Here is a 27,863-nt window from a genome sequence, read left to right as displayed (position 1 = left end):
AGATAAATATAAATAAATATAAATATAAATATAAATATATATTTATATATATATGTATCGCCAAAGCTCTCCTAAAATTTATCTTTGTACTCATTAAAATCCTTATACTCAATTAATTTGTTGATAATTACGGGCTATGGTAGCTAAGTATATGTGTAATAACTATAATTACATTGATTATAGGGAAAAACTCTAAAGTAGCAGAACTGAGGCCTTGTTATCTCTGGTTCTTAAGCTGTGGGGATCAACTATGTAGATAAACAACATAGTTGCTGATATCTAATTTTCTTCTCGTGCTTTTCTTTAAATTAATTTGCTTTCATTATTATGGATCCAAACTTGACTCCGAGGAAATCTTTTTCCCGGCACTGAAAGAACATGACTCTCTAACTTCTATCACATACGGACTAATATGGTATGGTCATGTTGAAATCAATATTATATATATTTGTAAATTTATTAAATTTGGATGCAGAATTCATGTGGATCTAATTTAAGCTTTCGGGCATACGTGTGTCAAATTAGGAGAAGAAATTATCAATCTCGGGACTAATTATATATTATTCTATGTAGTTAGTTATTTTTAATATATTAATTTTTTATATTTTTAAAATATTATATTAGGATTTTTATATTTATAAAAATAAAATATTTAATCTGTTAATGAAAATATCGTATATATTGTCACGTGCAAAAAATGATACTAAATTAGGATTAATAATGTAATTTTACCGTGCTATTCTCATCCGAAAAAAAATCAGAAGTGAAATATTTTATTGAGAAATGAAGTGAGTTAATACTATTCAATTGTTTAATCTTTTCTTTTTTTACAACATTTTTACGTGACGAAAACGAAGAAACGAATTAAATGTTTTAGTTTCGTAAGTATAAAAACTTAATATATATATTTTTAAAATATAAAAATTAAAATATTAAAAATAATTAACTATCAAGGTAATATATAATTAGCCCTTAAACTCGAGATGAAATCTAATGGCTAACAGGTAATGCTTCTGCAGATTCTTTATAAGATGGTGATAAATCTTGGATGGGTTGTCCTCTTCCTCCCCTTGACCCGGACACGCTTAGAATTGTAGGGGAAAAGAAGGCCCAAGAACGTCGTTTCCTTTCCCACTTCTAATTGATCCGGTGCGTGTTCTTTTACGTGGGTAACAGCAGGCAGGAAGCAGCCTCTCCCCCATCGCATCGTGTCCTTCTCTGTCAGGTCGTAGATAGAGAGAGCATCATGATGCTGTTGAAGAGGCAGTAGAGCTGTGGCACAAAGGGTGAAGGAAATGACTTCGATCTTTCTGGGGTCTAAAGCAGACGTATTCTATCTCGAAGGCCAAACATGGTACACAGCAGCAATCCCCCCGGCCCCCCGCTCTCTCTCTCTCTCTCTCTCCTCATACTTGTTACATTAGATGATTACATTGTCATTCATGTTCATCATAGGTTCTGATCCTCTCCTGCCACTTTTTATGATTACTCGAACGAGTTATCCGATCGAAAATGGGGTTTTTTAGGCTAATAAACTTATTTCTATGGGATTTGGGATATTGACTCATTTAGGTATCTGAAACTTCTTGGTTATGTTCCCCGGGTACCTGGTAGCAGATGAATGCGCTCATGATTATTTTTCCTTCGCTGATATTTCTGCTTATTTTCTTCTTCTTTTTCTTTTCTTTTGTGATATCTTGAGGAGGATTAGATGCAAATTTGGGCCCTTGATTTGTACGAATGAAAAATTTTGCATCTTCCTGAGATTTAAATATTTGATTGGTGGCTTGGTTTCTGAGCATTTCTGCAAGCGACAAGCGGTCAATTACGTGAATGAATGAGAAAGCCTCCATGTCCATGATTATATTTTGGGCCTCGGCTTTGGAAGCATTATGTGGAAAGATAGCTAAGCTGGAAGAGGTAAAAGGACCTGAATAAATCTAGTGCTGTTACTCGTGTCCTGGAAATCTTGAAGCATTGGCTAGATAATTTTTCTCGGTGAATAATGACCATTGAAATGCCAATTTAATTCGAATACGACCACCGAACTTCCCTTGGCCCTCTCAGTTTCTGGTCATAGGCTGTCTTCTCCATCTTTTATGTTTGTGGTTTATGAGAGGTGCTATTCTTGAGAGAGATATATTAGAAAGGTTATGTACATTTTAGCTCCTTATCATCCTTGTACCTGGTTGTGAACCTAATAAAGGAACCTCATAAATCTTGTATTGTCGTTATGTGTGATGGTCCCTATTTCTGTTTTCTTTCTTCTGTGGCAGTGCATCCTGTTCTGATCCTTGCTACCAAATTTTGAATACTTTCGGGTCAAATACTGATTTTGACAAGCTATTGAACCAATATACTATAGAAATATTGAATGGTGTATCGACCTAAGCCGCTGTGAATCACTACAAAAATAATAAAAAAGGGATAAAACTAGAAATTAGGGATCCTGCTATTATTTCTCTTTTGTTTTTTCTTGCCTAGAGTAACTCTCTCATGATGGCCATTACTTGTCAAATGAACCAGTTAATAACTTTTAAACCTGTGCATGAAAGATATTGATTAACATTTAGAAAATCTTTCTACTGTATAGTTTCCATGAAACATCCAGATAATCTTGATTTATCAATAATTACACCTCGATATTGGTTTCTTAGCAAGATACAGTTCAGACAAGCCTATGGGTAAAACTCTCTCCATTCTGGGTCCTAGAATTGTCTATTTTCATGAGTAAATTAACACTTAAATGTTTCTGATGTATGAAACCCACAATGCTTTACTAAGTTTCAAATCTCCATAATAATTACTGGTGAATCCGGACTTCAAATCCTAGACCACATTGCCAGCAAATAAATGTCTAGTACCAGTAGCTGTAGTATGCTCTTGTTAATAATTTTAATCACAAATCTTTGCTTCTAGAGTAGATGGTTAATACTTTTTATTTCGGTTATCAGAGCTGAGTATTTTTCCCTATCCAACAGGATATGTAAGAGTGAACTGACAAGTGATGTCATAATTGAGGTAGAAGATATGTCCTTTCAGCTCCACAAGGTATGTCTTTTTTCTCTCAATCCTATGTCACGACGTATGCCTTTCTAAATCTTTCTTTCATTCATGGACTAGAAGTTGAAATGAATAGAAAGGAGCCTTTCATGATCCTGCACAAGACCGAACAAAAGCTTAGCATTTAAAAGAGTTATACCTTTAGGTTAACTAAGCTGCTTAGAGTGCTCACTATAATTGTGGGCAAGATTTGACATATTGGGTACTGGACTTGTGTTGGTCCATGGTTGGATTGCCATGTGCAGGTTGGACGAACATGTGGTACACTGGCACAGACCTAGTTTGATCATCTGAAATGCAAAAAAAAAAAAAAAAAAAAAAAAAAGAATCATGGTTTTCCTCCTAAGAATGTTCAAATTCATGTAATTTAATTAGTCCAAGACTATAAAACAATGTATGTTGTACTGAAACATGCAATGGAAAACAAATAATGATAGAGTTTAGAGAATATATTATAACACACAAACAAGTGAACAGTCATTTAAGCAATTTTGCATAACAAATGACTGTATAAGAAAATTATATACTTGTTTCTATCACCAAAACTAATTACGTGATTCAATGCTGGGTTAGTCGGAATTCTTGTTGTGATGATACTGTAGATCAATACAACACATCTGCAGGGCCCTAGTATAAAACTACTTCCATGATTTTTTATACTCCTAAACAGTATTGCCATTAATGCATTAATATGGTAGTAGTCCTCTGATCATCATGAACCATCCATGTGGTAGGAACCTTCACATGCAAGTAGGATTGTGACAAATACTCCTCCATAAGATATAATGTGCTTGAGCTATGACTCTCATCACCATAATATTATTGTGTATTATAAGATGCATTTGACTTTGAAAAGAATGACCAACTATTACCATATATGTGCTGGTCATGATATCCAAGATAATAGGAAGGTTAAGAATAGAAGGAACTATTGTTTCACTCAGTTTCAGTAGGTTCCTTCCCATATCTTTATATGAATCATGATAGACTTTCCCTTTCCCTCTTATAAACATGTTGTGTGGATACCGATGCACCATAGTCCTTATCCTAGGTGACCATGCATCACCTATCTATACGTAAGCAAACATAAGATGTAGCCACTCTGACCACTATCATTAGTTGTAAATCATATTGTGTAATTATGATAGAGATGTAAATCGAATGGATCCACCTTGGGTTCTGCTATTTTCTTATCATTGTCAGTGCAACATAGCCTTAGATGCATGTTGTAGAAGATGCATATTGGCTTTTTCGATCATCAGTGTAGGGGCCGATTATGAATTTTTGTATCAATTAATGTGAATATTGACCAATTATGCGCTAAATGATATGATTTGTGATAGCACCCATATTGCTATCCCTCTAAATTTGGTGTTGACCTTGCGAATTGTAGCCAACACTCACCTAAATAAAAATTAATATCAATTAATACTCAGTTTAGTCAATAGATTTGACTTGGATCAACAAAAGACAAATTATACGGGTTGGTTCTACAACCACAATCCATATGATACTGACACGACATCACGATATTCTCAAAGAATGCACCCAATGAATATCTTGAAAATCTGGTTCTAGTCACAACATTCATATAAGTTTTGAATTTGAAATCATTAAATAAGCTAGTTCTACGGAAGGATACTTTTGTGCATTTTGCTAAATCAAGAGATCCTTCGGCTAAATGGTACTTTAGGTGAGTGATGCAATGTACTAACAACAAATGCAGTGTCAATGATGTTGGTTATCGGATAATAAAAGGGTGTATTACCATGCCAAATTGGAACTTTGATATTATTAAGTCAACATTAGATTGTCATTGGTGCGACCCCGTTGGCTTATAAGGAATTATCCGCTTTAGGCATGTCCGTATGGTTTTATCCTTTCGGGACTCGTGAGCTCCAAAAAACACTTCTGAGGGTAAGGGTGACCTGACGAGCTTATAAGCTCTTGATTCTTTTACTCCTCAACCAACGTGGGGCTAAATGTCCTTATCAGTGATCTCCTATAGTGGAGTCAAGGGCTTATGACCCTCCTTCTAGCATCAATCGAATATGTCAACATTTGGTCGTCATTGATGCGACCCTATATGCTCGCGAGGAATTATCTGCTTTGGGTGTACCCGCACAGTTTTACCTTTTTGGGACTCATGAGCACCCTTATCCTCAGAGGTGCCTTTTGAGGCTCACGAGCCCCGAAAGGGCAAAACCATATAGGCACGCCTAAAGCGGACGATTCCTCGTGAGCCTACGGGGTCGCACCAATGACGACCAAATGCTGACTTATTGGATTAGTGCTAGAAGGAGGGCATGAGCTCTTAGCTCCTCTACGGGGGAGTACTGATAAGGATATTTAGTCTCACATTAGTTGCAGAGTAGAGGAGCCAAGAGTTTATAAGTCCATCGGGTCACCCTTACCCTTAGAGGCACCTTTTGGGACTCATGACCCTCGAAAGGGCAAAACTATATGGGCACGCTTAAAGCGGACAATTCCTCGCGAGCCTACGGAGTCGCACTAATGACGACCAAATGTTGACTTATCAGATATCTATAACAGTTAAAGAACTAATTTGTGACAAATAAGGTTTGATCCACAAAAATCTAGGATGGATCTACAATAGATCCACAAAGATCCAGATTAGATCCGTTAAGATGTAAGCTATCAAAACAAATTTTGGCTAGATCCATTAAGATCTAAGCTACACCCAAATCAATGGATCTAGCCTAGATTCAAAGGGATCTAGCCTAATCCATATAGATCTGGCCTTGATTCATTTGGATATGGGCTGAATCAGAACATATCTAAACTAAATTTGCAAAATCCAAAGCTTGATCCTTGTGGATCAAGCCTCCATATGCAAGGATCAAGGTGAAATGGCAGCGGATCATGCTGCAATCCACAAGGATTAAGGCTACGTTCTTCTAGATCAAGCCCTAAAGTAGGTGAACCAAGCTGTCACTATGTAAAGATTAAGCTTCGGATTTGCCTAATTTACAGATCAAAGGAGACCCCAAGAGACCTCTTGTGAGTAAAAAAGGGGATAGGAGGCATCTTTTGTGTCAAAAAGGAGGACAACCCTGTCCCACCAGCGGACCACTTCGAGGCAGTGTGCAACCCAGTTCACCATCGGACTGATACATGCTGCTTGGTACTAGGGTCAATTTATTCAGCCTTACCCTTGAGAGGTAATTGTAAACTATGAGAAGTACATCTAATTGCTTGTATATTAGTTTTGATGACCTTTTCAGTTTGGTTCTCTGATCACAGATAAGTGATCTATGAGTAATTCACCTACTACCATGGTTTCCATCTTCTCTCAAGGATTTTGAGTTTGAACTGCAATATTCAATGAGGTTTCACACTCCTGTGAGATATCCTTATATCACTGTCTCACAAATTGTTGCTTTCCAGATGATATCAACAACAAATTGAAATTTGAAAGATTAAAACAGCTTTGATTTATGCTGTGTTTCTCCTCGAACAGTTTTCTTTTCCTTCATGATAAAACTTGCTGTTAAGTTCACTCCTGTCAACAAGTACCATTGCTGTTTTCAGAATTAGCCAACTTTTTGAAGTTCCTATTTGATATACTGTCACCGCTACTAAATTGTATTTACTGAATTATCTTGTTTTGAAATTTTAGAGGCAAATATTCAGCAGTGAAATGTCAACTTATGTGGCACTTGTCAATATTTGCCTAGAGAACCCTGACTTGAAGTGATAAATCTGCAAGCACAGTTTTTCTCTGTATTTTCTTGTAAGTTTTCAATATTCGTTCATTACCCATCACTGAATCTAGTTTGAGGTGAATGTTATGCTATGACAGCATTGTTTGTCAACTCCACATACATGCTACTCAACAAGAAGCTTGGCATATCGATCCTCACAATTTGAGTTCAGCATAACTTATCAATGATTATTTTATTTTATGAATCTTCTAGATATAAAGATTTTTAATGACAGCTGCTATTGTGACCACACAATGTAAGTGGGAGGGAGAGAGAAAAAATAAAGGCAGAGTAGAGAAAAGGCAAGATAGGGAGAAAGAACTGGAAGGGGGAGGGAAAGAGGATAGGGAGTTGAAGGCCCTTATTTGGCTGTCTTGAATGAGGCTTCAACTGTGATTATGATGGACACCTTCACGGTTGTTGTGTGATCATTCATTTGGCCGTAAAGGATCACTGATCATCTAGCAATGCAACTTTGAGTTATTATTGAAGTATTTGAGGTGAGATATGGTATGTCCACAAGGTTCTTAGGTGTTTTATTTATTTGTACCATTGCTACATGAGAAAACCTTTGCTCTCTAAACAAGATGTATTCTTGGTCAAAAAACTGCGATTATGATGGACAGTAAGAAGTGACAGGTAGAAAGAAACAAATAGTTCGAAGTGAAGAAATGTTAGAGAGATGAGGGAGAGACAAAGAGAGGCAGTGAAGATGATATGAGCTGGAGAGGCTGAGGTGGCTTGAGGGTAGTTTTGCAAAGACATTTATTTTGCTTAATTTTTGCACTGAACTTTCACTAACACCTCAAATTTGAAATCAACAAGTCTGATGTTTATCATATTGTTTTTCAGTTCCCATTGATTACTAGGAGTGGGATACTGCAAAAAATGATTAGTGAATTCCACAACAATGATGGAAAGGATTGCATTCTTGAGCTTCATGACATCCCTGGCGGTGCCAAGGCTTTTGAGCTGGTTGCAAAGTTCTGTTATGATGTGAAGATAGAGCTGAATGCTCTGAATGTGGTTGCTATCCGTTGTGCTTCTGAGTACCTCCAGATGACCGAAGATCATGGAGAAGGAAATCTTATCATGCAAACTGAAAATTTTCTCGAAGAAGTTCTGGGAGACTGGAATGACTCGATGAAGGCTCTTCAAACATGCAAGGACATTCTTCCTTATGCAGAAGAGCTCCATATTGTTACAAGATGTATCAATTCACTGGCAGCCAAAGCATCTGTTGATCCAACCCTGTTTGGTTGGCCCATGATTGGACAAGCCAACACAAAGAACCTTGGAGGCACCATTCTGTGGAATGGAATTGGTCCAGGTGGAAAGTCTAGATCCCCAGGTGCTGATTGGTGGTATAAAGATGTTGCTTTCCTTGACCTGCCGACCTATAGAAGGCTAATACTGGCTATGAAGTCAAACGGCATGAAGCCAGACAACATTGCTGGATCTCTGATGCACTATGCAAAGATGAGTCTGCCAGGGTTGAGTAGGCAGTCAGGCTTCCAAGACAGTGCTGATTGCTTTACCTGTACCAACTCCACTGCAATCCAATCAGAAAGTGATCAGAGGGTTCTACTTGAAGAGATAGTAGAACTTCTGCCCATGGAAAGGGGTGTCGCTTCATCAAAGTTTCTGCTCGGTTTGCTCCAAATGGCCATGATCATACATGCCAGTCCTTCCTGCAGGGAAAATTTAGAAAGGAGGGTGGCAGAGCAACTAGAGGATGCTGAACTGGAGGATATCCTAATACCAAATTTGGGCTACTCAATTGAAACTCTATATGACATAGACTGCATGCAACGAATCCTTGATCGCTTTGTTTCTTTTAATCAACCAGAAGATATAACATCACCTGGCATTGTGGATGAGGGGGAGTTGATGGCTAACGCTGTTGCACTGACACCAGTGACCATGGTAGCAAAACTCATGGATGGGTACCTTGCAGAAGTAGCTTCTGATGTTAACTTGAAGCTCCCTAAGTTCCAGTCTTTGGCAGCACTCATCCCTGACTATGCCAGACAATCAACTGATGGAATCTATCATGCTATTGATATATATTTGAAGGTAATATTTAATTTTACATTATTTTGCAGTACTCTCTACCAGTTGCGCTTGCTGAAGATTCAGTTTTGCATCGACATGCACATCTGCACAAAAAAGCTACTTAAATTTTTGGTTTGTAGCATATGTAGATTATTCACCTGTGGTTGTTGTGTCTTTGAAAAAATTAATCATGGACTCTGTGGCAGAATTTTACCCGTCACATTTGATTTCAAGTTCTTGTCCTTTGAATGATCCTTTCATCAAACAAGAGGTTACCTTCCATAACTCCTACTATGTGGCATATGATAAGTGTATATTTTTTATGTTTTGTTGGAAATGTCTTAGGCAGTAACTTTTCCTAGGAACCTCAGATTATCTATCTGAAACTGTTTGAAAGCAAAATAAACCGCATCTGCATATGGATAGCTAGGGTGATCATAGAAATTATTTGTACATAAAAATATAACTGATTGTGCTAGGAAAACATGTATAGATGGTAGAAATTGGTCATCTTGGATTTCTCTAACAATCAGACTATCCTAACATCTAATCTAATCTGATCTAATCTTGCTACGGCTTGCAACTCTGGTCTCTCTCAATCCCGTTAGTAACAATTTGTTCTAGATATATTAAAGTCATTGCAATTTATATCAAATCTGCTATCTCTCCAAAGTAAAGGAGAAATAAAAAAAAGGAAAACTATGCAATATAATATCCTCTCCCAGTCACTAGAGGAATAAACAACAGGTTAAGCTGATGCTAATATGTTCTATCAGTATTCTTTTCATAAAAAAAAACAATCAGATTTTGATTATCAACTTGTAGCCTCCATGTTTATGGTTTAGTGCTTGTCATGTAAGTTTACTGTAAGTGCTTGATATCCTGATCGTTAGATCAGTACAATTTTGATTTTTCCCTGTTACAAATATAGTTGATTACCTATCACCCGTTGAACTTCCAATATTTCTCATTATTGCTAATATTACATTTGATTTGTTTCATGTTCATAATCTTACACTTGGTCCATTTCAGTCTCACCCATGGCTCACAGACTCCGAGCGGGAGCAGCTTTGTCGGCTTATGAACTGCCAGAAGCTCTCACTGGAGGCTTGCACACACGCTGCACAGAACGAGAGGCTACCACTTCGAGTAATCGTTCAGGTGCTCTTCTTCGAGCAACTTCGTCTGAGAACCACCATCACCGGCTGGTTTTTTTCCTCTGACAATGTGGAAAACTCTCATGCTCGCATGCTACCTAAGAGCAGTAGTGGGCTTAACCAAGCGGAGATCACTCAAGAAGATGTACAGAGTCTGAGCTTCGAAGAGATGAGATCCAGGGTTTCTGATCTCGAGAAGGAATGCTCAAGCATAAGAGAAGAGATTCAGAAGCTAGAGAGGTCAAAGAGTGCATGGAGCATCTTCTCCAGAAAGCTTGGATTTGGGATGAGAACAAAACGGTTCTTTAGCTCAAAACAGGCATCTACTGACAGATAGATAGATAGATAGATAGATAGATAGATTAGATAGATTGCCGGTGCAGAAATGCTTCACTGTTCGAATTTTTTTTTTCACTTAAATTGTACACTTTTTTTTTTTTTCAATTCTTCGATGGTTAAATTGTTAATAACCAAAACCACATATTCTATATAATCATGAATAGGAATCGATTGTTACCGCTACAATTGACATTTATGAACTTCTAAGTATGAAGCTGATATTCTTAAATGTCAAGGCCATGATTATATTGTTCTTGCGAAAAAACATTACGTGAATGTTGGTTGGGACCACCATGAATCAACTAATTTCTCTTGGTATTTTAAGTTCTGTATTTATGAAAGAGTAAAAAGAGAATTTTGATGGTGCTTTACTCACGTAATATCTCATCGTTTGGTTTTAGATTTAAGAAGGGGAAGAATTTGCAGCGTCAATCAAATAGGGATGTGTAGACACCTCAGTGGATACCTCGGACTCCGAATGCCCTTTCCTTAGCATTGGCATCCCCATATCGACATTACCACCTTGGCTGTGCAGAAATCATCTAAGGTCCTAACATGCTTTTCGAGAAGTATGGGGTCGCACACGCCATGGCTGCTCGATATAGTCGAACCTGAGCCCTTCCGCCAACCTAGCCCACCCTCTAAAAAGGTTGACAAAGTCTCAACTAGAATTCCTTAGTAGATATCTTTAATGTGAGGAATTCTTCTACTTGCTTATCCTAGACCTCCTGCTCTTGTTTATATATATACAGGATCTCTAAGAACGGAACGATGTATGAAATATAGGACACAAAATGTGATTACACAGTGGGTATGCAACAATGAGAGATTATGATTTCTCTCTCATCACTCCTATCTCTAATTCATTAATCTAAGTGGTCCTATGAAAAAATAGGAAGAGAGGAGAAGAAGAGTCTAGTTCTCCTTGCAAATCGACAATGATTCTTCGAATATAAAGATGATGCCCTTGCAGATTTGATAACGTTCTTTCCAGATGATATCGAAAGGTACACATCATAAATCTGATCTATTGTTATTTGATTTCAATCATAGTATGAAAGTTTTTTCGCGTTACATATAGCATATTATAGATTTATACTTATAATTGATATCAAAGTCTAGTTTCTTGTAATTAAATACCTTAGATACGTTATTTTTTAATTTACGATACTTGAATGATCTATGTATATTCTCAATCTATCTTCCTACCTGGTTTGTCGTGTCACCTGTTTGCAGGCGATGTGAGATTCTTTGTATAGTGGTCTTTCGTGATCGCAAGGCAACGACAGTGGCTGTGCAGCACCGTTGCCGATAGTAGCCGCATCGATTACAGCAGCAGCATTGCATGCAATCGCTATAGCAAACATGTTTCAACAAGCGGCTACACCCGGCAGCATACGCACCACAGCAACAACAGCGGATGCGGGTGGTACTCCGACAGCTGCTGTTCGATCCTTCGGCCTAATGCCCGAACTCATGGCACGAAGTCCTTTTGACACGTCGACTATTCCTCCAGCCCGACGTCCAATCTTCTGAAATGTTCTACTCTAGCCCAACGTCTGATTCTTCTTACTTTTAATCGAATTGTCTTTCCTTGATCGAGGTTAGTTCAGTGTCACTCAAATACATATTAGATCATAACTTCATCAATTAATTTCATCATCAAAATCTAAAATTCAACAATCTCCCCTGTTTGATGATAACAACTAATTGACGATGGAGTTTAAATCAAACTCTTCCTATCAATATATCATATTAAAAGAAAACAAACTTTCATTCAAAAAGAACGATAACCTTTGAAACCATGACTTTCACATCAATGCATGTACTTGAGTATTGCATGCATAATTTCAACTCATCATAATTTCAAAACATATCAAGATACATCATACCATGCATGATTCAAATCATCATCATTTCTCCCCTTTTCTCATCAATAAAAAGGCAAAAAGTGTAACTATCAAGTTCTTTGAAACATGTAAGTTTTATATCACTTTAGAATATGTAAACTAGCAGGTTTTAGAGATGGGTAAGTTTACCAATTTTGATTCTTTTGAGACGTGCAAACTAGCAATTTTTGCTTTTCTGTTGAGATATACAAGCTAGTAATTCTTTGCTTCTCTTAGATATGCAAGTCTAGTAATTTTTCTTTTCTTTATGATGTGCAAGCTAGCAATACTTTCTCATCTTTTGTTATTGTAAAAAAGAAGAGAAGAATATAATGTTATAATTCTTTTTCCTTTACATCAATTTTTAAATCATGACAAAAGATATATAATCATAAACATAAAGGAATTGTACATAATAAAACTCAAGTTGTAAACATCAAGTAAGTTAAGTGACATATCATGGTTTATTTGGTTAAGTCCAATAGCGAAACGAAATAATCACAGTAAACGATCTTGATTTATAAAAAAATCACAAGTTATAATTCCAAAAAATTAAGAGATACCATGATTTATAAAAAAAAGGAGAACAAAGAAAAGATCTTAATTCTCATAAAATAAATCTCACGTTATAAATATCAAGATCATGGTTTGTTTGCATAAGTCTCCTCTTTAGTAAATGTTAAAAAAAAATCATAGAAGATAAACAAAATCTTAATTCCCATAAAAGATATCTTAAGTTTAGAAATCAAGAGAAGGTTCATGATTAAGTTGGAAAATTCTCAATCAAATTCAAATCATCAAATCATAAAAATCATTTTCATAGTTTAAGAGATTTATAAAAAAAACGATACAAATAGATTCATCAATCTCTTTTTGAAAACTAGATAGAGATTGAGAAATTTTCAAGAAAAATATATTTTTCCTTTATTTTTTTATTTTAATTTACACGATTGATTTCATACAAGCATGCTAAATTCTTTTATGTCAAATCCATGAATCATCATTTAAAAACAAAAATAAAGTTTTATCACAAAAGAAATCGTTAAGATCAATAGTGTAATAGGTTAAATAACAAAACATCTTTAATCAAAAGATTAAATTTGTTATAAATATTTCCTATGCCAATGATTTTTTATTTATTATTTCGGCTAGTGAGCTTTGAAAAGTATGTTGGATCTCTGGTCATAAGTCATGAGTATCCATAATCAAAATAACATCTTTTACTCATAGTTCTCGATTTTAGAGATGTTTATAAGAAGGATGAGTTTGTTCTAGGTACCCATTTAGATTTGAGTCCCTTATAGTTGGATCTATCTATCTTAATTTTTTGCATTAAGTTATTCATGATTCCTTTAGGAACTCAAATCAATTTATGGGAGTCATACTTCTTAAATAATTATTTATAAGTAAAATGACCGTATGTACCATAAAAATTACACTTAACCTTAGGGGTATATGCAATGTGGATCCTTTAACAAAAGTAGTTGGCTTTTGTTGAGTATAGTTACTTTCAAAGCTGATTTCTTCATTTCTACGAATATGACCTTTATTGGCAAGAATCATGTTTAATGATTTACTACTAATTTTAAAACTTTTTAACATTTATTTTAGTAGTACATTTTCATTCTTAACTAAGTCTAATTCTTCATATTTAGTGCAAGGTGTTAAGATGCAATTATCATGCTTATTTTTTAATTTTTCAAATTTACTAGAGAGAAAAGCATGAACCTTTTTTAACATTTTATAATATAAATCATGAAAAGCATTTAATAATTTATAATAAGTTTGTCAACTCATCTTTATTTATTTGTTCATCATCTTCAGATTCATTCGATTCGTCCCAAGTCACATTGAGCGCTTTCTTTTTCTTTTGACAACCTCTTCTTTTTAGGTTCATTTTATTTGATGAAAATTAATAACGAAAGTGTGCTTGACTTAGAGTAAGTAAACTAAGTAATTAACTCAGAAAGTAATAACAATGAAGAGCAGAATAGAAATGCAAACTGAGTTCATAGTGGTTCAGTCATTGTGACCTATGTTCACTCCCAATTCCTCTTCTGTTGAGGCCACCAGCATTCACTAACGATCTTCTTTTAATGGATGAAAATCAACTATCCTCTTACAACTATTTCTCCTTTTGATAAGCTCAGGAGAAAATCTTTACACCTCTATTTTAGACCTCACACCTCTTTTATAAAACTTTTAACTTTAGGAGGAAGAGACTCACTAATTAAAGAGAGATTACATAATTTTTTTTCACAAGGATTCTTTCCCCCTTTCTAATCTTTTTTTTATTTACCATGCAGGAATTTGTGGGATATTTATAGACCCCAAATGACTTCAAAAATTAGAGTCAAAATTTAAATTCTTGGGTTTTCAAGGTACTAGCGGTACCATTGCCAGCATTGGGCGGTACCATTGCTTGTCAGTCTAACACTAGGTGGTACCATCACCTGACACACTAACAGTAGGTGGTACCACTGTCCAGTCTAGCGGTACCATCACTTGACAACCTTAGAGACTGGGCTTTTGACTTTTCCAGCTCATAGGCGGTTCCACAGCCAGACCCAACTTTTGGGTCACTAAATGAGCCTCCCAACGAGCCCAAATCAGTCCTAATTTAAGTCAAATTGGCCTCTAATTGAGTTAGCATGATTATACCAAAAACTAACTCAATTAGCCCTCTAAACTACTTCGATATAGACAAATGATTATAAAACATGAATCCTTTGTCTGATATGTCATTGGTTTATCCGACCTTCGTTCGACCCTTCGACGCATCGTTCTCTCCTTTGGTGTATTATCCAATCGGTATGTTGACCTCTTGCAACTTCCAATCTCTTTAGTGCATTATCCGATCCTTCGGCTTGATGTCCGAACTCTTGACACGAAGTCCTTCCGACATGTCGACCATTCCTCCGGTCCAACGTCCAATTTTCTGACATGTTCTACTTCGGCCCAACATATGATTCTTCCTGCTTTTAATTGAATTGTCTTTCCTTGATCGAGGTTAGCCCTACGTCACTCAAACGAACATTAGATAATAACTTCATTAATTAATTTCATCATCAAAATCGAGATTCAACAAAAGCATGATTTATATTTCATCATGATTACAGTTATCATATGAGTTTTTTCTTTTACTAATTAATATTCAATAATTATTATGGTTATTATTTTATTATTGAACTATTTTGACATAAATTAGATTAAAAAAATTTGATGAATATTATTTGTAACTCATCTACCTAAGTTTTATTTGACCGATAGCTACTAAAGTGGCTTGGGTTGGTAGTCTTATGCGATATAAATTATAATAAAGGTCTTATTACTTATAAGATATATTAAACTATATTTTATATTATTTTATTAGTCTTGTAGCCACCAAAGTGGTCTAGACCAATAACTTATAAAATTATATTAAGGAATTAATCTTAAATAATATTAAGGAAATAATATTCATAATGACACACATAATTAAGAAATTTAGATAATAATCTACTTCAAATAATTATATGATAGGGTAGGATGATATTATTTTGGATATTTTTACAGTTTAGAGTTGTATACCCAAAGGTAACAATACTATTATATAAGGATGACATTAGTCCTCTATAGATAATCTTGAATATGCTAGTCATAGGTGCTCAGCAAGTCAATCATGTGAGTGATGGCACATGTGACTTGATACAGAATCTTTTTGGTTATTATATTTTGGCATATATTGTTAGGATCGGAGCGGCACTAAGAGGGGGAGGGGGGGGGGGGGGGGGGGTGAATTAGTGCAGTGGTGAAGTGCGATAAACTTTTCACGATTTAAACACTTTTCGAAAACTTCGTACGATAAAAGCAACGTTTTCGTTTAAAAACGTTTCGATTGCGTTTTAACTTGAAGAGATAAGTAAGACGGAGACAAAGCAGTATAACATTAAAGTGTAAATGGTTTGCAGTAATATAAATGACAATAAGTAAATGCAAACCAGAGATTACGCCGATTTTATAATGGTTCGGTCAAATGACCTACATCCACTTGCGAGACCCCTCTTCGATGAGGCTCCCACCTTCCACTAGCAAATCTCTTGAAAGGGAAGGGTAAATACCCCTCTTACAACTTTTACAAGCGGTTCACTCTCTTACAGATTTTCAGCAAGAAAGAAGGAGGTGAACACTAGCAAATTGAAAACAAGACTAGCAAAGACTCTTCTAAGACTTTTCTCTCAATCACTTGTTGCTCAAAAAGTTATGTTCTCAGCTGAGACTTGAGGGGTATTTATAGGCCTCAAGAGGATTCAAATTTGGGCTACAAAAATTTGAATTCTCTTATGTTCCCGATGCTGGCGGTGCCACCGCCCAGCCAAGCAGTGCCACCGCCCAGCCCAGGAGGTGTCACCGCCCAGCTCTCGGGTGCTGGGCGGTGCCACCGCCTAGGCCAAATCAGCTCACTGGTTGGGCTCCAAACTTGGCCCAAACCAGTCCGAACTCGGGCCCAATTGGCCCCTACTTGGGTTATAGGATTAACACCTAATCCTAACCCTAATTAACGTGCTAACTACGAATTTAAAGACATTTTCTAAGCTATTACAAATTCGTAAGTCAAGACTTCTTCCAGCGAGCTTCCGGCGAACTTCCGACGGTCTTCCGATAAACTCTCGGAAACCATTCTGTGGACTCCCGGTAAGCTCCTAGACTTCACGATTTGATCTTGGCAAGTTCCAATGAGCTTCTTCGGTAAGCTCCGATCTTTCTCAGTGAGCTCCGTGAACTTCCAACGAACCTTCCGGCGAGCTTCCGAAAAACCCTTCGGCAAGCTCCCTACTCATTCTTGGCTAGTTTCGGTAGCATTCCCGACGAACCTTCGGACTTCCGTCGAACTCTCGAACTCGCAATGAATCCTTCGTGCTTGACTCCGACACTTTGTTTTGCTTTGTCTTCGTCGTTATCGTAGTTAATCCTGCACACACAAGCAAAAACTCTACTCCGATCTAGACAATTATTATAAAGCGAATTGACATTCTGTTGCCCGGCACGTCATTGGTTGGCGCTTCGTCCGATTCTTCGGCGCATCGTTCTCTCTTGCGGCTTGTTGCCCAATCAGCGGTTGACCTCCGCAACGCCGATATCCTTGGCGCAATTCCGCTCTTGGCCCGATGCCCGACGTCCGAAGCCTTCTGCCATCCAATATCCTAACGTGATCTCCTCCGACGCAACGTCAATTCCTCCTGCCTTAATTGTCTAATCCTGATCGAGTAGACCTGCATCACTCAAAATACAGTTAAACATAAACATAATTATCAATTGGTTTCATCATCAAAATACGAGATTCAACATATATCACTTTATAACTATTGCATATATATACATATATATTATGATGTCCTTGGATTTGTGCAATGGGAATCGGATCATGATGAGATCACGAAAATGAGATCGATTCACCTTTAAACACATATCCTAAATAATCCCGGTCATAGGTTACTCGAGAGGGACATCATAATAACCGGAGAGACTAGTGTGTTGTATACCCGTCTATATGATGGATGCAGCTGGTCTCATAGCTGCTCGTGTAGGGACACTAGGGATATAGTACAGGTGCTCATTGGAAAATGAGTTCACTGATTGATTCGCTTACGGAATGCTGGATGGTTGATGATGTCTTATTGTCAGACAGCGATTCCGTAGTCCTAGTGGTATATCTGGTCCTTAGACTTGAGACACCAAGGATGTCATGTATGAGTGCTCCACTCTTTGATACCAGACTTATATGTTTGGCTGTCCCAGATCTAGTACAACTAGTCATTGGGAGTGGTAGTCGACCTTATGAGGGCTATTGAGTGTCGATAGAGGATCATCCACTCTCAGCATCATGAGAGGAATATCCCATTGCTCAACAAATCCCTGGCCAGGGTCATTCGGGTTGAGAGAAAAAGAGTTCTCCGGGAGAATCTGATTAGAGCGAGATTCAAGTAGAAACCGTATGGGTCTGACAGTACCATGCTCGATATGCGGTCTCTGGGATATTAGATGGATGAGGGACTATAGGTACACGGTAATTGAGGATAGACAAGTCCAATGGATTGGATTCCCCTATATCGTTTGGGGACTACGGCGTAGTGGCCTAGTACGTCCGTAGTCGATGAGTCGAGTGAATTATTACAGAGATAATAATTCACGGAGTTAGAAGGAGTTCTGACAGGTATGACTCACGGCCAACTCGATATTGGGCCTAGAGGGTCACACATATATAGTAGGCATTGCGATGAGTAGAGGTTCGGATATGAGATATCCGATGGAGCCCTTGTCTTATTAGATATCCAATAAGCCCTTGAATTATTGGATCTCATGGACGAGATCCAATAAGAGCCCATAAGAGATTATTGGATAGAGATCTATAATCTAAAAGGCTTGGGTTATTGGATGCAGATCCAATACCTACTAGGGGAGGATCCATTAGGGTTTGACATGGGACCTCTATAAATAGGAGGGATTCAGAGCCTCATAGGCTAGAGCCTTTGCTTGCCTCTTCTATTCTCCTTCCCCTCTCCACCTCAGAGCAGGCTTTGAGTTTTGAGGAGCATTGTCGCAGCCCTGCTATGTGGATCACCGCTAGAGAGGAGGACACTTGGCCTCCTTCACCCTCTCCTAAAGATCTGCAAGGAAACAGGGATATACGATCTCCTTAGATAACACAATCTACTCTATACACAATTTTTCAGTTTCGCGGATTTTGCACACCAATCTTCGCACGACGATGAACATCTCTTTGGGAATCGGGGATTTTGTTTTCTTGTTCTTCCGCTGTGCATCTGATGTCGCCCCCAAGATTTCCCAACAGTGGTATCAAAGCCAGGTTGTTCGTGCGAATGATTGGTTTTGAACTATGTGTGTTGTGTTTAGGAAGAATTTTGATGTCAAAATCGTTGACACAAAAACAAGGAAGGGTAGCAATAGTTGCTGCCCTCAATCTGCGTGCCTATAGCCACCTGCAGCGGTCGTAGCCAGGCAGCACAGCGCCGATGCATGCGCAAGCGTTGTGTCTGCATCAGGCTTACGACCGACGGGGCTGGCAGCTAGCAGGCACAGGTACCATAGGGTAGCAGCGCCTACGTTCGCAGCTCACGCGGGGTGACGCGTCGCAGGGCAGCAGCGCCTATGGCCGCTGCTCCCGCAAGCAAAAACCCCAACGAGGTAGCACCTCCTGCGGGCGCTGCCTCGAGGGCAGAACTGCTTGTGAAAGGGGCGACGTCCACAGGGGCGCCCGCCTGCGGGGGCAACGCTACCCACGGGGGCGCCCACCTACAGGGGCGGCGCCCCGACCCCGTTGCACTTGCTGCCGCCGCCGGTAGGGTGGCGACGGCAGCAACAGCAACGAAGAGGGAGAGAGGCTTAGGGTTTTTGGGCAAAAAGATAGTTTTGCCCTTGTGAATTTGAGAAATTCTAGTTTTTGTCTTTTGTCCAAATTATGAAAATACCCCTATGAATTCAGAAATTCCCTATATGTCCTTGATTTCATAAAATACTAATTAATTAAAAGGTTTAGTTGATTATTATTTTTATCATTATCTAGTAGTCCTATATGATGATGATTATTTATACATGTGATGTATGATGTGTGGACGGATGATCATGGACCGTGTGATGTGTGTACTTGTGATTATTATTATTGGGGTCTGCGAGCCTCCATTATATTTCTCGTTTATTTTCGGGCTTGCGTGCCTATGATTAAGTTGTAATCACATGAGGAGGTGCAGTGGGAGCGTGGATGCGATAGCGGGACCCACGAGACGGACGATCGTGATGCATGAAGATGCATTGAAATATCGACGGAACCGACGAGGACGAGATGGACGATCACAGGGCATGGAGATGCACTGTTGCACACATAGATCTTGATGTGAGTGATTAGGCCTACTGGCTCAGGCCTAATCATATTAGGTTGTGGTCCATGATCATCTGGTGTGATTGCTTATACACATACTAGACATGTATATATATTTGCATGAGATGTAGATATATATTAAATATGTATATGTGTGACATGTCATATTAGGAGACCAAATCATAGAAACATCTCTCTCGATAATATTTAGTCGGTAAACGTGAGGCAATTAGATTGATCCACGTGGCCTTCCATCGTTATAAGTAGGAACCGATTCCCGGTGTAGGTTAAGTTGATCAAATCCCTCGAGACTCACCTATATCGCGATTCGCTATCTTGCTTACAACATAGAGATGTCACCGGTGACCTGAGGACATGGTATGCTTGGTCGAGTCCCTCGAGGGTATATCATCAAATCAGACTTATCTTATAACGAAGGTGTTGACTTAACCGAGCATCATGGTTGGTCGAGTCCCTTGAGACCATGGTGATTCGGAGGCCGAACAGGACGAGAATCACAAGGAGTTGTGATCGGCAAGAGTTGCCTACCTTTCAGGCTTAGTGTGATTGGTCGAGTCCCTCGAGGTTACACTAAGACGCTGATTGGATCTTGATCCCCACTGGAAGTCTGTTGGAGACTTCTATTTCACGTGCTGAGGGTGTCGCGTGACTCATTAGTAAAATAGTGGGAGTATATTAAGATAGAAGTCCATATCTTGATAGTTTATTTCTTGCAAAATCTACATGTTATTCATTTTTGCTGCATCTTTATTTTCAAAAAATGTCGCTTTCAAATCCCTTACATGGCATACTTGATGTCAACCGCTTCACTGGTCTAAATTATACGGATTGGCTTCGTAACTTGAGAATTGTTCTCACGGCGGAGAAAATCGTGTATGTCCTTGATATAGTGATTCCTACGCCCGAAGAAGGGGCAAGCGAGGATGAGATCGCTCGCTACGTGAAGTACATTGATGACTCCACTCTTGCTCAGTGCTATATGTTGGGCTCTATGACTCCTGAGTTACAGAGACAACATGAAAAGATGGATGCCAGATCCATTCTCCCACATGTCCGTAAATTGTTTGAGGAACAGGGAAGGACTCAGTGATATGAGATATCCAAGAGCCTCTTCCGCGCTAGGATGACTGAGGGGACACCGATTTAGAACCATGTCCTAAAGATGATTGAGTGGATAGAGAAACTCACAAGTCTAGGAATGGTCCTAGAGGATAACTTGTGTGTGGATATTGTGCTTCAGTCCCTACCAGATTCCTTTTCACAATTCATAATAAATTTTAATATGAACAAGCTTGAGGTGACTTTCCCAGAGCTCCTCAATATGTTGAGGGAGGTAGAGAGCGCTATTAAGAAAGAGAAACCAGTTCTCTACACTAGTGAGACCAGAAAGAAAAGGAAAGCAGAAAGGTCCCTTAAGAAGGGAAAGGGCAAGGACAAACCAGGTAAAGCAAAGGTTGCTAAGAAAGACCCAACAAAGGACAAAGGCTAGTACTTCCACTGTAGTAAATATGGGCACTGGAAGAGGAACTACAAAGAGTACCTTGCAGAAAGGGCGAAACAAAAGCTTGATGAAGCTTTAGGTACATTCATGAATGTAAATGTGTCCAAGAGGAAACGAGATGAGATGAACAATGATGGATATTTAGATCCATTCGACTATGTGTCATATGCAACTTGCGAGCCTTGCCTTCGTGAAAAACTGACCAACTCTCCATTTAGTGGAACTAGAGAGAGAGCCACTAAGCTATTGGAACTCATACATAGTGATGTATGTGAACCCATGTCAACTCATGCCATTGGTGGATACTCCTACTTCATTACCTTTACTGATGATTTCTCAAGGTATGGATATGTGTACTTAATGAAGTACAAGTCTGAGGCCTTTGAGAATTTCAGAGAGTATAAGAATGAGGTGGAGAACTAGACTGGAAAGAGTATCAAAACTCTTCGATCAGATCGAGAGGTGAGTACTTAAGTACAGAGTTTACTCAGTTCCTCAAGAACCATGGGATATTATCCTAATGGACACCTCCTTATACACCTTAGCTCAATGGTGTCTCTGAAAGGAGAAATCGTACGCTATTAGATATGGTACGATCCATGATGAGTTTTGCTGACCTACCCATCTTATTCTGGGGATATGCCCTAGAAACCGTAGCTTACCTTCTGAACAGAGTTCCAACTAAGTCGGTAGTGTCTACACCATATGAGGTATGGAAAGGGAAGAAGCCTGATCTTAAGGTTGTTAAGATTTGGGGCTGCCCTACCCATGTTAAAAGACACAACCCCGATAAGTTAGAATCAAGGACAGAGCGATGCAAATTTGTGGGATACCCTAAGGAAACTTGTGGGTATTATTTCTATCATCTCGAGGACCAAAAGGTCTTTGTAGCTAAGAGAGCAGTGTTCCTTAAGAAGAAACATATTCTTGGTGGAGATAGTGGGAGAATGATAGAGTTTAGCGAGGTTGGAGAACCAAGCTAAAGCACTACTCTACAGCCCGAGTCTGTTCAGGTACCTAATACACAAGTTTTAAGTTTACGTAGGTCTGATAGAGTATCCCATCCTCTTAAGAGATATGTGGGACATATTAGAGAAGAGGATGTTGAGGATATTGATCCTCAGATCTACGAGGAGGCTATTATGAGTATAGACTCCGGGAAGTGGCAAGAAGCCATGAATTCTAAGATGGATTCTATGTACTCCAACAAGGTTTGGAACCTAGTTGATGCACCTGAAGGTATTGTACCCATCGGTTGCAAGTGGATCTTTAAGAAAAAGATCGGAGTAGATGAAAAGGTAGAGACTTATAAAGCAAGGCTAGTGGCTAAGGGGTATCGTTAAAGGCAAGGTGTTGACTACGATGAAACCTTCTCACCCGTAGCAATGCTGAAATCTATCAGAATTCTATTGGCTATTGCAGCACACTATGATTATGAGATCTGGCAGATGGATGTGAAAAACGTATTCCTCAATGAGAACCTTGAGGAGGAGGTGTATATGATGCAACCTAAGGGATTCGTGTCCAAAAACTGCCCAGATAAGGTGTGTAGGTTACTTAGATCCATTTATGGACTAAAAAAAGCTTCCCAAAATTGGAACATAAGATTTGATGAGGCAATCAGATCTTATGACTTCGTTAAGAACGAAGATGAGCCTTGTGTGTACAGGAAGGTAAGTGGGAGTGCTATCACCTTTTTGGTGTTATATGTGGATGACATTCTGATCATTGGGAATGATGTAGGAATGCTAACCACAGTAAAGGCTTGGTTATCTAGACACTTCTCCATGAAGGACTTAGGGGAAGTATCCTATATCTTGGGGATTAGAATCTATAGAGATAGATCCAAGAGGATGCTTGGCTTGTCCCAGTCCAGGTACATAGAAACCATTGTTAAAAGGTTTGGCATGAAAAATTCCAAGAGAGGTCTCATACCGATGAAACATGGGATATCGATTTCTACGAGTATGTCCCCAAAGTCTCCAAAAGAAAGGGCGAACATGGATATGATACCTCATGCCTCAGCAATAGGGTCTATCATGTATGCCATGCTATGTACTAGGCTTGATATAGCGCATGCTCTGAGTGTCACAAGCAGGTATCAGGCGGATCTAGGCTTGGAGCACTAGAAAGCAGTAAAGTGTATCCTTAAGTACTTGAGAAGGACTAAGGATCTTTTACTAGTATATGGAGATAATAGCCTTAAGGTTGAAGGCTACATGGACTCAAGTTTTCAGTCTGATGTTGATGATAGCAAGTCGAATTCATGTTATGTGTACACCTTGAATGGAGAAGCAGTGTCCTGGAAGAGTTCCAAGCAAGATACTACTGCTGACTCGACCACAGAGGCAGAGTACATTGCTGCATCAGATGCAACGAAAGAGGGAGTCTGGGTGAAGAAGTTCATCACAGATTTGGGAGTCGTGCCGGGTAGCGAGGAGCTGATCTCCTTATATTGCAACAACAATGGGGCGATTGCTCAAGTGAAGGAACCTAGGTCTCATCAGAAATCTAAGCATGTTCTGAGGAGGTTCCATCTTATCAGAGAGATCGTAACCTGAGGAGATATAGCAGTGGAAAGAGTTTCATCCGAAGATAACATTGCAGATCCACTGACAAAGCCATTATCTCAGATTGTCTTTGAGCGTCACAGGGGTCTGATGGGGATCAGACACATAGGTGATTGGCTTTAGGTCAAGTGGGAGATTGCTAGTCATAGGTGCCCAGCAAGCCAATCACGTGAGTGATGACACGTGTGACTTGATATAGAATCTTTTTGCTTATTATATTTTGGCATATATCACTTTATAACTATTGCATATATGCACATATATATTGTGATGTCCTTGGATTTGTGCAATGGGAATCGGATCATGATGAGATCACGAAAATAGATCGATTCACCTTTAAACACATATCATAAATAATCCTGTTAGGATCGGAGTGGCACTAAGAGGGGGGGGGGGGGGGTGAATTAGTGTAGCGGATTAAAATATCAGTTTTGACAAATCTTTCGTACGATAAAAATCAAACTCGAAAGTGCTTAACTTGAAAGCGTATTCGTAAAGTTGTGCAGCAAAGGTAATGAGGAAATAAAGCACGTAAGAAGGTTTGCAGTAATGTAAATAACAACAATGAAATGCAAACCAGAGATCACGCCGATTTTAAAGTGGTTCGGTCAAATGACCTACATCCACTTGCGAGGCCCCTCTTCGATGAGGCTCCCACCTTCCACTAGCAAATCTCTTGAAGGGGAAGGGTAAATACCCCTCTTACAACTTTTTACAAGCGGTTCACTCTTTTACAGATTTTCAGCAAGAAAGAAGGAGGTGAACACTAGCAAATTGAAAACAAGACTAGCTAGGACTTTTCTAAGACCTTTCTCTCGATCAATTGCTTCTCAAAAAGTTGTAATCTCAGCTGAGATTTGAGGGGTATTTATAGGCCTCAAGATAATTCAAATTTGGGCTCCAAAATTTGAATTCTCTTTGGTTCCCGATGCTGGCGGTGCCACCGCCTGTCAGTGGCGGTGCCACCGCCTGTCAGTGTCTAACACTGACAATGGACTGGCGGTGCCACCGCCTGGCTCTTGGGTGCTGGGCGGTGCCATCGCCAGACTCTCCGGTTCATTGGTTGGGCTTTAAATTTAGCCCAAACCAAGTCTAATTTTAGGCCCAGTTGGCCCCTAACCAGGATATAGGATTATCTCTTAATCCTAATCCTAATTACATGTGAACTACATAACAAAAAACATCCTAAGCAAGTTTTCAACCGCGAACGTCGAGTCTTGTTCCGGCGAGCTTTCCGACGAACTTCTTCTAACGGACTCCCAGCAAGCTCCCGATCTTGTGATGACTTTAACGAGTAGCCGAGCCTTCTCGGTGATCTCCATGAACCTCTGACGATTTCTTCGGCGAACTTCCAAAAATTTCGATAGGTTCCCGATTTCTTCTCGGTTGGTTCCGGCAGCATCTCCGACGATTCTTCGGTCTCTTAAACGTCCATCAAACTTGACTCATGTATTCTTGCTTTGTGTTTTCTGGTTATCGTAGTTAATCCTGCACACTTAACTCAATAATATGGATTAGATCAATTAACCTATCAATTGATTTTATCATCAAAATCCGAGATTCAACAATCTCCCCCTTTTTTATGATGACAATCAATTGATGACAGAGTTAAACATAACTCCCCCTATCTATATGCCATATTATGAGAAGATGAAAACACTTGAATTCCATCCATTGAATTCAAACATAAACCGATAAGTTCTAACCGTAGAACATATCATTATTCTCATTAAGCAATAGTAAATACGAAACTTCGATGAAAATCATTTTCAAGTCGAATGATAAGAGACAATTTTTACTACGACAGGAGATAAACTTTCAATATGATCAATCAGTCTTGCGATATTCTCAAAGATTTTGCATTCATATCACACAAGCTTTTGTAATTCATATTAGTCATGTTATCGATACGCATAAGATATTTTCATTAAGTCATGCTATCGAAATGGTATAAGTCATCACTTAGTCATCACTTCTCCCCCTTTGTCATCAACAAAAAGGGAATGAGACTTGAAGCACATAATTTGTGATTATAACATCAGGAATTCAGCATTGATCATACAAAAATTTATCATTCAAAATTAAGTGTGCTAAAATATCTATGCAGAGTTCATTTTAAAGGAAAATTCAGCATTCATCCATTTTATTAAATCTCTTCTTTCTATAAATAACAAAAATTGTAGGTGTACAAAGAAGAGATTGTGATTAAAAAATTTCAAGTAGTAACTCCAATTAGTCAAGATCATAAATCGAATACAGACTCATTCAAATTCAAATCGTCAACTTGAAACTCATAATCAAGCCATCAAAATCAATTTCGAGATTCACAAAATGTCATAAAATCATTCTTGATCAGATGGGAGCGATGTTTGACTCAAGATAGGATAAGGTAATTTAACGTTTCATTTAGAATCGAAAGAGAAGGATCAAATTCACCGAGGAACGGAGAGAGGATGAAAAACTTTATGAAAAATCCATTCAAACAAGTTTATTCTTAGGGACAATTTAACATACCTAATTCCCTTCTAATGAATTCAAATTGGTCTTCATTCAAAGCTTTTGTAAATATATCTGCTAATTGATGCTTTGTGTCAATGAATTCTAGAACAACATTATTGTTAAGGACATGATCGCGTATGAAATGATGCCTAACGTCGATGTGGTTAGTTCTAGAGTGCTGAATTGGATTTTTGGTGAGGCATATGACACTAGTATTATCACATTTTATGTGAACATTTTTGAAGTGAATTCCATAGTCTTCTAATGTATTTTTCATCCAAACAACTTATGCACAACATGCACTTGCAGCAATGTATTTGGCTTCCGCCGTAGATAGTGCAACTGAATTTTGTTTCTTGGAAGTCCAAGAAACAAGTGCATGTCCTAAAAATTGGCATGTTCCGGATGTACTTTTTCTATCTATCCTGCATCCGCCAAAATTGGCATCTGCATAAGCTATTAAATCAAATTTTTCAGATTTTGGATACCACAATCCTAAATTTGGAGTTCCTTTAAGATACCTAAATATTCCTTTAACACTCTTAAGATGAGATAATTTAGGATTTGATTGAAATATAGTGCAAAGTCCTACACTAAACATAATATCCGGTCTAGTCGCGGTGAGGTAGAGTAGACTACCTATCATTCCCCTATATGTTTTTTGATCGAAATTTTCACTATTTTCATCCATATCTAACTTAGTCGAAGTACTCATAGGGGTGCTTATTGCTTTTGAATTATCCATGTTAAATCATTTTAACAATTCTAATGTATATTTAGATTGGTTAAGAAATATGCCATCACTAAGTTGTTTGATTTATAATCCTAAAAAGAAAGTTAATTCACCCATTAAACTCATTTCAAATTCATGACTCATACATTTAGCAAATGATTCACATAGTGATTCATCCGAGGAGCCAAAAATAATATCGTCAACATAAATTTGCACAATAAGAAAATTATTTTTAAAATATTTAATAAACAATGTAGTATCAACCTTGCCTTTGGTAAAATTATTTAAAATAAGAAAGGAACTAAGCCTTTCATACCAAGCTCTAGGAGCTTGTTTCAAGCCATAGAGAGCCTTAGTCAATTTGAATACATGATTAGGAAGAAGAGAATTTTCAAATCCGGGACGTTGTTCGACATATACTTCTTCGGAAATAAA

The 27,863-nt window shown here is 38.3% G+C and overlaps 1 protein-coding gene and 1 pseudogene across 3 annotated transcripts; both read left to right on the top strand.

Moving 5' to 3' along the window:
* LOC135598223 (sugar transport protein MST6-like) overlaps positions 1 to 201 on the top strand; it is a 1,666-nt pseudogene extending 1,465 nt beyond the window's left edge.
* Positions 202 to 1,080: 879 nt separating this feature from the next.
* LOC135599020 (BTB/POZ domain-containing protein At5g03250-like) lies at positions 1,081 to 10,547 on the top strand. 3 transcript variants are annotated; one of them, XM_065093652.1, is made up of 5 exons: positions 1,285 to 1,354; positions 2,982 to 3,051; positions 6,704 to 6,817; positions 7,641 to 8,864; positions 9,876 to 10,547. In XM_065093652.1, the coding sequence occupies exons 4-5, from the start codon at positions 7,677 to 7,679 to the stop codon at positions 10,335 to 10,337; spliced, it is 1,650 nt and encodes a 549-aa protein (XP_064949724.1). In that variant the 5' UTR covers positions 1,285 to 1,354; positions 2,982 to 3,051; positions 6,704 to 6,817; positions 7,641 to 7,676; the 3' UTR covers positions 10,338 to 10,547. The 3 variants fall into 3 exon arrangements, with proteins under 3 accessions (XP_064949722.1, XP_064949724.1, XP_064949723.1); XM_065093651.1 differs by having other exon boundaries at positions 6,704 to 7,288; XM_065093650.1 differs by lacking the exon at positions 6,704 to 6,817 and having other exon boundaries at positions 1,081 to 1,354.
* Positions 10,548 to 27,863: the final 17,316 nt, after the last annotated feature.

This window comes from Musa acuminata, chromosome BXJ2-1, assembly GCF_036884655.1.
Source record: "Musa acuminata AAA Group cultivar baxijiao chromosome BXJ2-1, Cavendish_Baxijiao_AAA, whole genome shotgun sequence".
Lineage (NCBI taxonomy): Eukaryota > Viridiplantae > Streptophyta > Magnoliopsida > Zingiberales > Musaceae > Musa > Musa acuminata.
This window is presented reverse-complemented; position numbering and strand designations above follow the sequence as displayed.

Bases quoted from the DNA above. Each gene is read 5' to 3' on its own strand.
- LOC135599020 (XM_065093650.1), top strand. From the start codon at position 1,296: ATGACTTCGATCTTTCTGGGGTCTAAAGCAGACGTATTCTATCTCGAA. The intron at 1,355-2,981 runs GTACACAGCAGC...CCTATCCAACAG, and splicing joins TATCTCGAAGGCCAAACATG to GATATGTAAGAGTGAACTGA. The intron at 8,865-9,875 runs GTAATATTTAAT...GGTCCATTTCAG, and splicing joins CTATTGATATATATTTGAAG to TCTCACCCATGGCTCACAGA.